The following is a 12,983-nucleotide window of genomic DNA, read 5'->3' as shown; positions in this document are numbered from 1 at the left end:
CATAAAAACAATTACAGTAAATGGAAATCAGGATCTAGCCCTCAGTACTGATGTAAGTTTTCACAGCACTTTTTACATACTATTATCTACTGTTCTGGACTCTGATGGTATGGATAAATATCTCCAATTATGACACAATTAGTGAAATATCATGATAAGGAGTAAGTATAAATATAAGGGGAAAACTCTAATAGTTAAAGATAGTTCATATTGAGGAGAATGGCTTTTATGTTTCCAGTGACATTTAAAGAATCTGGTGTGATTCTCTTGTTATTCTTAAAGTGTCCAATGTCAGGCTTAAAAGGAACTGGAGAGATGGGAAACTAATACAATAAATGATTTTCCAATTTCTTTTCTAACAATGTCACTCTACACAAGAATAAAAACAATTCTTAATAATAGTAGGGGCACCTGGGTGGCTTGTTTCTGCTCAGTTCATGATCCCAGGTTATGGGAGGTGGGGCTTGGTGCTCAGCACAGAGCCTGCTTGAGATTCTCTTTCCCTGTGCCCTTCCTCCTTCTTGTGCTCTCTAAACAAACAAACAAGCAAACAAATAAATAAAGTCTTTTAAAAATGATAAGAAGAATACTTAAAAGTAAAAAAAAAATCAGCCATCTCTCCCCCCATTTGCAAATACTAGAGCCATAGATCTTTTCAAGGTATAAGTGGTACAATACAGAACCACCAAGAAACACAACTAGTAATGCTCTTAACACTCAGGATATTTTGTCCTTTTCCTCTTCCAATTTTAAGTTTATTTTTCCAGGTGATCAAATAGGATAAGACTGAGCAAAGAGCAAGTATGACATGAATGAATGATTGAATGAATGAATGAATGACGAATAAATGTGTAACTATTTTTGGCTAGGATCCTTAACAATTTTGTTTCCTAGTGTAACACCTTAAACAGATGTGAGTTTGGCAGTAGGGGGAGATTCGATAATGATCCTACACAAGTGGCCAACGAACCGTCCCTGAAGAAAAATCAACATCTCTCCCTCTGATCCAAAATTCTGTATTTGATACTATTTTGTCCTTAGTCCCATATATTATTTAATTTTTGCTATTTTAGTTTTAAGACAGTAATTTAAATCTGGAATTTGGTCCTTATCTATAACACTATCCATATAAACAATACAAAATAACGTTACATTTGTTAGCATCACAGGTCATAAATAGTTTTCTCAGAAATAAAAAAGCACCCTTCTCTTAGTACCTCTTTTTCACTCAAACATCTCTTTAAAAATTTTAGCAACAAAAATTTATCTCTTTCATATCTTAATAGGACTAAAATTCTTATTTTCCCTATGAATCTACTACAAAATATCTGGTAGATGAAAAACTTGTTTCATTCATATGTAAGTCTTTGAAAAAAAGACTATTACCCAAATCAATCGAGCAAGGAAAGTTAAAGATAATGTATAGCATTGTCAAATCACCTCTGGTACACCTGGCAATAATATAACATTGACTTTCAACTATACTTCAATAATCAAAGTTAAAACTAATTGAAAGTGGTATGATATTAAAAAGAAAAGACAGGCACGGGGGGGGGCACTTGATGGGATGTGCACTGGGTGTTATGCTATATGTTGGCAAATTGAACTCCAATAAAAAAATTAAAAATTAAATAAATAAATAAATAATAAAAAGGAAAGACAATTGTGACAATTGCCTCTATAACTTTTTATAGCAGAAACACAAGGAAGTAAAAAGAAAATATCAAAATGAGATGAAAATATAAAAGGAAGGGCTTATGAAACAAATGGAAGAGTAAAATATAATAATCTCAGTAATAAGGGGAACATTTGAGAAATCATAAGTGATAATAGAACTTCTGTAAATATGTAAAAAAAAGGACAGGAGTGAAAAAAATAAAAGGAAATGAGGGGTGTACTTAACCTGGACCCTATATTCACATATTTTCCCCACATTAGAATTAGAGACACATGAGTATTTTAAATATTCATAAAGTAATCCCAGGTCATTTACATCCCATATGCCGACAAAGAAAATTATTATATAGCAGTTATCCTCACAATCTAATGAGACTTTTGTTTTCAGTATGAAAAACTCTATCTTTATGAAAAGCAATATAGGGCCCCATTCAAGCTGGCATACTGAAAAAAACATGTCTGATTCTCCTTCCTCAAAAAATCCCCATGAAATAATAGAAAATATATGTCAAAAAAGAAAAAGAATAATAATGGTGCTGAAAACAGAAAAGGTGCCATCAGCCCACCAGAAATAGAAATTCCAGGAAGACAGAAAGCAGATGGGATCAAACAAGTAGAGAAATTAGAGCAGAAGAAACACCATTCCAGTAATTATTGGAATAAACACCATTCCAGACACAATAATTAGGCACAATTCTTTCCAGGGATGCACTAGAGAATATTCAAGCTTGGACTTTAATAAAAAGAGTAGAAATCGGCAAGAGGATAATAAATAAATAATTCACTAAATATCAGATCTAATATCTGGGAGACCTGGGCCCCTCTCCATTTATCCTGTACCAAGGAAGCACCTGCAGCAGCTGCTGGAGCCTGAAAACTAGTCCCATAAGGACAGAGGAGAGACTGGTGGCACCTGAGAAAGAAGGCAGTGCAGAATAAGGTGACTCAGGCCCTCTCTACACAATAGACACAGAGTTAGAGAACTTTGCACAGAAGCAAAGCCATTAAAGTATTATTATTCAAAAAAAGTTTCTCCCTCCTTCAGTAATTGAAGAATTCCTAGCCCATTGTCTACTCACCCCATCATCCTGTAAGAAACTCTCATTCTGTCGGTCCATGTAAGATTGAAGCCAATTGAAGGAAAAATAGATGTGTGCAAATACAAAAAATACCCTTGACCAACCATATATTCTCATTAATTCACTCTTTCAAGCATAATAACAATCTGATGTCTGAACAACATCCATCTTAAAGTAGTTTTAGATGGAAAAGAGACAATAAAGGGAAGGATATATCAAGAAAATAATATAAGGAACTTTTCTGATTGAAAGGGTCAAGATATAGACAAATCTGAGGAAAATTTTACTTCTACAAGTTTAAAGAGAAGAATCTTTTTTAAAAATCCTGATAGAAAAAGCAATTGACCTACAAAGCATCAATGATCAATTTAATAAAAAGACTTAAGAGCAGAGACACTAGAAGATAATGAAAGTGTTTTTTTTTTTCAAAGTTAGTAAAGTAAAAGTTTGTGAGGCTCCAGCAAGTATTTAAATCAACAATTCATTATGAAACAAAACAATCATGGAGATGGAAGAAATAAGAAAATTTACCAACCATGTACTTTGATGAATATAGAACTCCTAAAAATAAATCCAAAAGAGATAACAGTGGAACACAAGAGAGGAGCAGTAGTTCACTGGGACCCTGAGCTGCACTGCCCAATATGGTAATCATGAAGTTACACAATTTAAAATTAAGTAAAATAAAAATTCAGTTGCACTAGCCACATTTCAAGCACTCAGTAGTCAGCCAAACGTGGCCAGTGGACCTGACTTAAACAGGTAGATAGAACATTTCCATCATGTAGATAGAATCATTAGTACATTTCCATTGTCACAGAAAGTTCTTTTGGGCGGTGCTTAATTTGAAGAAATGAAGGAAACTGCAAAAGAAGACGAGAACACATCAGGCCTTGACTTTTGGGAGAGGTCATTTTTGAAGCAAAATTTTAGTGTTGAACCCAAATACCTTTTTTTTAATAGCAATTAATACTGACTTATAAGTAAGCCACAAAATCTTTATCTAAGTAAAATAAAATGATCAAAACTTTGAGAATACAAGCAATAATGTAAAAGGATAAAATTGAAACTGTGAAGGAGAGAAGGGGAAGGAAGAGGAAATGCACTATTTCTTATTTTTCTATAGTGCAGAGGCAATTTGATTTAAGAAACTGAAACAGGTCACTGTAACTAATAATAACAGAGAGAGTACATAGATAAGTGGTAAGAACTATCCACTAAACTCATTATCTTTTCTAATAGGGAGTCAATAAATACCAAAGTTAAATTAATAAACAGAAATATGGCACATTAACATAAAATGAATAACAAAAAATTAAAACAGAACTGTTCACAGTGACGATCTTTGGGTAGCAAAAGTGGGTAGATATAATGTTTTGCTATAATATTTTGTGTGGTTTAATTTTTCTTTTTTTCCCAAGAAGTGTATTTGCCTCTACAGTGAAAAAACTCTATTCAAAATGGCTATTATAAGTTAACATGTAGAAAAATATTCTTTTTTGACCTTCAGAATTGTGTCAACTACCCTAAGCTAATCATTCTTGACTCCTTGAAGGATGAAGGATGAACTTCTTGAAGGATGATCTTCAAGGCATCTCGCAAGGAGTTATTAATAGTTAAATAAAGCCAGAAAATAGATGCAGCATAAATATCAGTCACTGAGACAGAGTAGAAATTAAATTCAGAAAGAGTTTCGGGTTATATCCTGTACTCTCAGTCATTGAATTTAAAGGCTGAGAGCAAAGAAGTTGGTGATAGAAGACTGGAGACACTCAAATTAGAGGAGGAATAGATCTGAATGGCACATTGACTTCCCCTCGGGTTTGATTCTGAACTCAAGCAGGGCCTTCAAAAGACCAAGAAAGAAATGTGCAGCTCTCTTTGGGGGCATTCTGGGTGTTCCCATGCTCATTGGTTTTTGCCAGAGGGAAAAGCCAGAAGACCAAAGAATTGTGAGAATGACTCTTCTTGCGGTAGCTCTGGCCTCCTAGGAATTAGGAAGTGCCATAAATCTCGGGAGAGGGGCTGTTTGCGCAAACTTCCCAGCCCACATTTCAGACTCCAGGGGTTCAGATGCATTTCGTTATGTTCCAGGAAAACAAGCAAGCTTTTGGGGCACACCTCTCAACCAGGTTCAAAGTCTACGCCTCTGTGGTTTGTCCATCATTCAAGCTACCAAGAATGCTACCGAATCCACAGTTTGCAACTATTTTTAACAGGCTCATCTGCATTGTTGAAAACTGCCTGTATTTTGGCAGATAAGCCAGTCAACTCTGGAAACTGTGCTGGTCTCTTAGATTTCTTTTTGGAAAGTGTCTAAGATTTATAGTGGGAATTACTCATGACAGCTGCATTCTTTCCACTGGGTTTAGACCCACCATTTGGTCTAATAACTCCTAATTGTGTGTCTATCCTAGTCTAAGCTTCTTCAGAAGAAAAGGTGGGGGGTAGAGGAGAGAGACTTCTGAGAGTCTCCTATAGTGATACCCAGTGATTTTTGTCAACTGTAAAGACTGTTTTGAAGCTTAAGAAGGTCAGCTGATGATGAACAAATAAATGACATTTCAGTGAACATGGATTTCTTCAGAGAATTTTTCATTACTGTCATTAATGCCAGTTTGATAAAAACAAAACAAAACAAAAAAGTAAAATGACTTATTTTCACTGTGTTCCCAAGGTATTTTTAGCATAACAAGAAAAGTTCTTGTCAGCATCCAGTCATGGTATTTTCTTGAAAGAAGTACCTTTCAAAGTGATTTTTCTCCAAACTTCACCAGAGCACAACATGGGTACCTTGAAGTCATTGCACATTTAAAAATCATACGAGGTCTAATTATATTTCCAAAATAAGTAGTTTCCAATCCAGCAAGGATAATGTGGTCATGAAAAGGATGTCCAAATCCACCAATTTACATTGGTTTGGTTTGGCATCACTTTCAAAGTTCTTGGAGCAAAAAGAGGATGGCACGTGAATCATTGCAATTTGGGTAATAATTCCTAGGACTTGGGGTTTGCCACTCTGTGAGGCATTCAGGGGAAAACTAATCAACTTCAAGACTGTACCTATATAATTTATAACTGCTAAAATTCACTGATATGTTCCAGATTATTTTGCAAAATGTAATACCCTCCTTTTTAATATGTACTTTGTCATTTTCACTCTATTTATGTAATTTAAAAAGTATGATAGCAAGGGAGCATGAGCCATTTGAAGCAGGAGCCACTAATGTCAGAGATTGTTATCCTTCACAAGATATATGGTGTTGATATCTCTGAATCTAAAGGGCTTGGAAGTTGTGTCAAGTTAGATTCAAATTGCATCTAATATGTTTTGCTTTACTCCCTCTTACTTTCTGGTTTCTATCTTAAGCCACAAAGCAGTTTTTCTGTTGTGACTTAGTGCTACAACCATAGTGGTGGCACTGGTCTGAGTTACGTTCTCTGTCTCCATCCCCAGCCCTCCCTCCTTTTATCCCAAAAGAAAATTGGGTTATTAATTTAGGATGAGGCTGCTTTGTTTAAACAGTATAGTGTTTTCCAATTGCTCCAGTGTAATATATCCAACCCATACTGCTCTTTCAAATGTTTTTGATTACCGAACTCAAAAAAGAAAGAAAAAAGAGAGAGAAAGAAAAAGAATGAAAGAATGAAAGAAGAAGAAAGAAGAAAGAAAGAAAGAAAGAAAGAAAGAAAGAAAAGAAAGAAAAGAAAGAAAAAGAAAGAAAGAAAGAAAGAAAGAAAGAAAGAAAGAAAGAAAGAAAGAAAGGAAAGAAAGAAAGAAAGAAAGAAAGAAAGAAAGAAAGAAAGAAAGAAAGAAAGAAAGATCTTTTACTGAAATTTATGAAACACCAGGGATGGGGAGGGACTTTTTATGTTGTAACTTTAAATTTCTAGAAAAGGAAAAGAAAGTTTCGGATCCTGGGGAATTTCAGTAATTGAAACTCAGTTTACAACTCTAGGCAACATATACATCTACAGTTGCACATAAAATAATTAGAAAAGAAAGAGTTCTAGCTTCAAAATAGAAATGAGCTTGATTTTGTACCTTGAATAAAGAGATATGCATATAAAATAAAACTTAAATAAGGTCCTTATTTGCAATAAAAATTCATTGACATTCAAGTAATATAATTGACTATTGACCTCTGATAAGGGTCCAACTAATTAGCAAAAAAAAAAAAAATTAAAAAGAATTATATAGTAAATGTCCTTATTTGTATTGTAATAGATTTCAAGTGACATTTCACCTTGAATCATTATTTTAAATAGGGTTAATTTGACTGATTTTATAAAAAGCATATTAGGATTTCTCACTTGGGGAATGTGGGTCTGCATATTCCATCAATGTTTCTGTTTACTAAAATATTCTTTTTCTCAAATTCTTTCAGAGAAACTGATAACTCATGGGAAAATACCAGACTACTTTCATTTGGTGAAATTTAGTCTGTTTGTGGTGGCAAGCAGGATGACATTATTCACCAATCATGGTTTTGAGTGACCTTTGTCTAGTTTTAAATCCAAAACTATTACCAAAGGCCCCAAACTTGCCACCAGAAACATTTTTCTATGGATAATATGGAGCCACTTAAGGTGATTTGGAAGAAGAATTCCAAAATATTTTCCCTTATTGGCCACGTGGTTCAGAAAAGAATTAAACATAGTCCCAAGAGGGACTATTTCAAAAGGGACACATTTACTTGAAAGCTTTGATATTTTTTAAAATCTAAAATATTATTTAATATTTTTATGGGTTAAATCTAGGTACCAGACACTACCTAATGACAAAGCGAGGAAAGTAGTGGGTAGTAAATTATAAAGTTCTGGGTATATGTATAAACTGAAGACCATTATGGTCACATACTAAAACTAGGAGTTGTTGGCATATCGAACTCCAATAAAAAATATACAAAAAAAAAAAAAGAATGGGAAAAAAATAAAACTAGGAATTGTATACTAGAAAACTTTTAGGTAGGATGATTGTTACAGTGCAGTTGTCATATGTACATTGTACTTAAAAAGCAAACATGTTGGAGTCACTTTTGATGAATGGAGCTATTTTGTACATTAGGAAGAAATAATATATGTGACTTCTATAGATGTATGTGTCTTAGACACTCATATACACACTAATGGGTGTCCAACCTCATCTTAATTCCTCACAAATTCATAATTCTCATGAAGGGACAGAGACTTGGTAATTTATTATTAGATTGCTCTAGACCTACAAAACTCAAACCAATTAATACACTTGCTAATAACAACTATTGCATTGTATTGATATTATTCCAAATTGCTCTGTGGTTTATCACATGGCTGGGTCAAAATCATGAAGATGAACAGGTGGGCAGAGAGGATTTGTAGGGGAGGGAAAATACTTTGTATCATTTTTTAAATGATGGATACATGTCATTATGCATTTGTCCAAACACAGAACAATACACTACCAAAATGAACCATAATGCAACAATTATGATGTAACAATGTGGGTTCCTCAATTGTAAAAAATGTATCACTCTAGTGGGGTGATGTTCATAACGGGGAGGCTATGCATCTATCAGGGACAGGAAGCATATGGGAAATCTCTATACCGTCCCTACAATTTTGCTGCAAACTTAAAACTACTCTAAGAAAATGAAGTCTTAAAAAATACTGAATGATTGTTTCAAATTATACTATTAATGCCAGTGTTGCAAGTTATTTTATTCTATCCTAAACTACTGAAGAAATATTATGCACCATGGCAGAAATGTTCTTACTATCAAAGAGATCATTTCATGTCAGCAAAGGGCTTTACAAAGCCCTTATTCTGTTATATTATGACAATAATTTCTACCAATTTATTTAATACTTTTGATCATGAATTCAAGTGTTTAATCATGGTGCTACACCATTTCTCTGGACAAGCAGCTGAGATAGTTGACTCGTAACCTCATCCCTGGCCTCTCTGAGGACCTGGACACATCAAAGAATATACACTCTTGACATTAAATGTTATCCACATTTTTTAAGGACAATAATTGTGTTTCAGTAAATGTTTCTATTTTCGTTTTTCCTCATTTTTTAATAACTTGGTCATGGAAATAACTAGATGCTATAAATAGATGTGTAGAAAACAAGTGGTTGATTATCCAAATCCACTGCCAGGATAAGTTATTCTGAATTATAGATGACCAGTTTTAAAATACTCTGAAAGTAATTTCAGCATTTTGCCAAGGACTTCTTTATTTTCCATCCATAAGGGAGTACTCCCGTTACCTGTAATACATTAGAGATTATCAAACTAGTTATACATCTGGAATAGAATTTTCATTCTGTAGTTTAAAGTAATCGGAACAATGCAAGTTATGTTATAGTGATTACAAGAAAAAAAGAATGGAATTGGATAGGATGGAATAGAAAGAATAGAATAGAATAGAATAGAATAGAATAGAATAGAATAGAATAGAATAGAATAATAAATGAAAGGAGGGAGTGGAGGAGGGAAAGAAGAGGGAAGAGAAATTCCACAAATGCCTTGGGTTGTTTTCTGTCCAGAAAGGGGCAATAATATATATGCGAAAGTTCTTGACCTACCTACTACCAGTTTAATTCCTGTCTTTTCCTTGAGACTGAATCTTAACTATAATGTGAAATCCAATACTACCTATTGCTCTTCTATGATTCAACTAGATTCAAATCTGTTGGTGATCGACTATAATTGAATTTTATGATTAGTTGGTTGAAATTAAACTATTGAAGATTGCTTGGTTGAGAGCATAGAAATGTTTCCTCTATGAGGAAGGGATATTTGGTATTGATTTACTATTACCTACCTTCCCACATTTTTTTTTCTTTTATCATCTCAGTTCTTTTATGACCAAATATAAAACATGCCCTTTTATTTTCAGGTCTAGATGTTGATGGAATATACCGAGTTAGTGGCAATCTGGCAACAATACAGAAGTTAAGATTTATTGTCAACCAAGGTAAGTGATTTCTTCACTTCATTTTTTTCCCATAGTTTCATCTCTGGCAATATTTCAGACTCTGTGCTGTATGTATTATGAATCTGTAATGATAAATATTTTGAAGGGAACAAGAGAAAGTTGAAGAAATTAAGCAATTTTCAACAGAGAAGTAAGAGATAGTCAGTTTACGTGGAGATTAATAGAATAGAGAGAGAAGCAACTAACAGTTTATGTGAAACAAATAATTAGTGGAATATGACAAACTGAAAAATGAAAAAAAGAAAAATAAGAGCATAAAAGAGAGGAAAATAGCCTGGCTTTGAAAAATGGTGCTGGCATATAATAAGCACTTAATGCATGTGAATAAATAATTGAGTAAATGAATGATGGAAAAGTAAGGGTCATAATCACAAATGTTAGAAAAATATGTAATAGGTAAGTAGGAGAATTAAAAATTAGGAAACTACATTTATCATCAAAGAATTACAAATTAAAACAACACTGGGATACTACTAAACACCTGTTAGGATGGCCAAAAGCAAAACCACTGACAACACCAAATGCTGACAAGGATGTGGAGCAACAGGAATTCCCATTCACGACTGCTTGAAATGCAAAATGGTACAGGGACTTTGAAAAATAGTTTTATAGGTTCTTATGAAAGCATATTTATACCAAGCTATTCAGCACTATGCTCCTTGATATTGGCCCAGATGAGTTCCAAACTTGTGTTCACACAAAAACCTGTGAACAAATATTTCCAGCAGCTTTACTCAAAACTGATAAAGCCTGAAAGCAACCAAGATGTCCATCAAGAAGTAAATGGGTAAATGAACAGTGGCACATACATATATTGGAATATTATTCAGTGATAAAAAGAAGTGAGATCTCAAGTCATGAAGAGGCTTGGAGGACCCTTACATGAAATTGCTAAGTGAAAAAAGCCAGCTTGAAAAGGGTATGTAAAAAAAAAAAAAGAAAAGAAAAGGCTATGTACTGTATGATCCTAACTATAGGAGATTCTGGAAAAGACAAAACTATGGAGACAGCAAAATATCAGTGGTAGCAAAAGATCTGGGGGGTGGAAAGGATGAATCAATAAGTTCAGGGGATTTTTAGGGCTGTGAAACTATTCTGTTTGGTATTGTAATGGTGGATACATGTCAGCATACATTTGTCAAAACTATATAATATACAACACTAAGAGTGAACCTTAATGTAAACTATAGACTTTGGTTAGTTTCGACATGGCTCATCAATTGTAGCAAATGTACCACACTAATTAAAAATAATAGAGGAATTGTGTGTTGGGATGGGGGGGGGACAGAGGGGGCATATGGGAACTCCGTATTTTCTATTCAGTTTTTTCTGTAAACCTGAAACTTCTCTTTAAAAAAACTATGAATTAAAAAAAATTAAAACAAAAAAATAGGAAATGTTATAGAAAACAAGCAGACTCAAACATCTTAAGTTGGCCAAGGATAGAGTACTGGTGGAACTATCTATCTCCACAAATTTCTATAGATAGTAAAAGGTAGGACTTTGAATCATCTTTGTCCATTAACCAAGAATAGCCCTAGGGTGTGCATAAAGGGAGGTTTTAATTAATATTTGTTGAATGATGTGTGTGTGTTGCAAATAGAAATATTAATACTGAGAAGCATTAAACCCTCCAACAGTTTAATTTGGGTTGAACTACCCTTTTAAGTGTTGACTGCAATACTTCTGGCCAGTGGGCACATGATTTTTATTTCTGAGAATCTTTATAACCAAGAATCTCCTCAGCTCTGTTTGCTTATTAACGTGAACCTTTATATTTCACAATTACTCTCCGTCCAAGGCAAAAACAAAAACAACAAAAACAAACAAAACAAAACAAACAACCCCCCTCCACGCTGAACTTAGCTTCACTCCATTTATTCATATTGGCCCCATTGGACTGAACCAGAATGCCCCCTCTGTGAGTAAAAATTGGATAAAATAGGCCCAGCCTCATTTTCATTCCTGCTTATAACCAGCTAAAATCATTCTTTTAATATATTTCATACTGAAGCCATATCCTGATTGGGATTCTAGACAGCTGGGCAACACATTTCTCCTACAAAGAAGAAATCTCAAAACAGAAGCCATGCTAGAAACAAACACTAGTTGCATTTCCTGCCTTTAAAAAAAAATTATGCTCAGCAGTTTGAAAAGGCAAAAAAAAATCTGCAATGAAAATATGAAATCTGTCCATCTCATCTTTTGCAATCCAGACTTCAACGTCCTCTGAGGCTGTGTAACTGCTCATGTTTCCATGAGAGTTGACAATGTAAAGCTGGACAGAGGCCTGAGTTGGTATCTGGTAGCAGAGAATTGTCAGTAAACTGTCTCCCTGGTTTATAGCACTGTCACAATGCAGCATGCTCAACGCAAATTATGCTACATTAGGACCTTTGATACTGGCGATTTCGTCCAAGTTGTGTTGTGGAGTTTTTTGAATTAGATGATAAAAGAATGCCTATACCGGCCTGTCTCAAATTTTGCTAATCAGATTATGCTTTGAATGAAATCTCTGGAGTGCACCCATAGCTTTGGTGCTAACACCGTACCTTCCCTCCATCTGCACACTGGTCTCTAACAGCAGAGCTGACTTAGAAGAGAATCAGTGCTAGGTACAAAGAGGTTGACTGTGTACATTGGAGCCTCCCCTCTGGGTGTGTGTGTGTGTGTGTGTGTGTGTGTGTGTGTGTGAGTGTGTGTGTGTGTGTATGCAATGAGATAGAGTGGCCATGAGCGATAGATAATTCCATGAAAAGCATAAAGCGATATGTCAATGCAGTATATTCTTTTTGTTTTCAAAGATGGAACATACATGATTTTGGTATACTCCCTTTGTGTTAATACCTTTTGTCTCCATGTTCACATTCCACAAAGTTTCCTCTTTTATAAGGGTCTAAATATACATTTAAAACATGAACAAGGCCTACCCACCATTAGGCTAGACAAATGAAAACTGATTTGGGGGATTTTCAAGAACAGTTCAATTGCAATTTATGTATTTTGCTAACTTTCTTGAATGCCATAATCATCAGCAATTCTAAATACACCAGTTGAATGATTCAATTTGTTTTGGTTTTCTGTTTGACTCACTAAATCAGTAGGAATTGGACACCCTCATTATACTTCCAGATCAGATGGCACACAAGTTAAATTCAAAGGGATCACTTTTGAAAAGCATGTTCTGATGATAACTAGTAACCAGGATAATAATCATAATAATTATTATTATAAAACTAGC

At 34.3% G+C, this 12,983-nt stretch overlaps 1 protein-coding gene across 1 annotated transcript in view; it reads left to right on the top strand.

The window, feature by feature from the left end:
• LOC129514562 (rho GTPase-activating protein 15) overlaps positions 1 to 12,983 on the top strand; it is a 617,088-nt gene that overhangs the window by 410,382 nt on the left and 193,723 nt on the right. Inside the window, exon 11 of the mRNA XM_055333243.1 lies at positions 9,644 to 9,721. Coding sequence (XP_055189218.1) covers positions 9,644 to 9,721 — 78 coding nt within the window. The remainder of the gene's footprint in view (positions 1 to 9,643; positions 9,722 to 12,983) is intronic.

This window comes from Nyctereutes procyonoides, unplaced genomic scaffold (genome assembly GCF_905146905.1).
Source record: "Nyctereutes procyonoides isolate TBG_1078 unplaced genomic scaffold, NYPRO_anot_genome, whole genome shotgun sequence".
Classification (NCBI taxonomy): domain Eukaryota; kingdom Metazoa; phylum Chordata; class Mammalia; order Carnivora; family Canidae; genus Nyctereutes; species Nyctereutes procyonoides.
The sequence above is the reverse complement of the archived record's forward strand: the minus strand, read 5'-3'. Positions and strand labels throughout refer to the sequence as shown.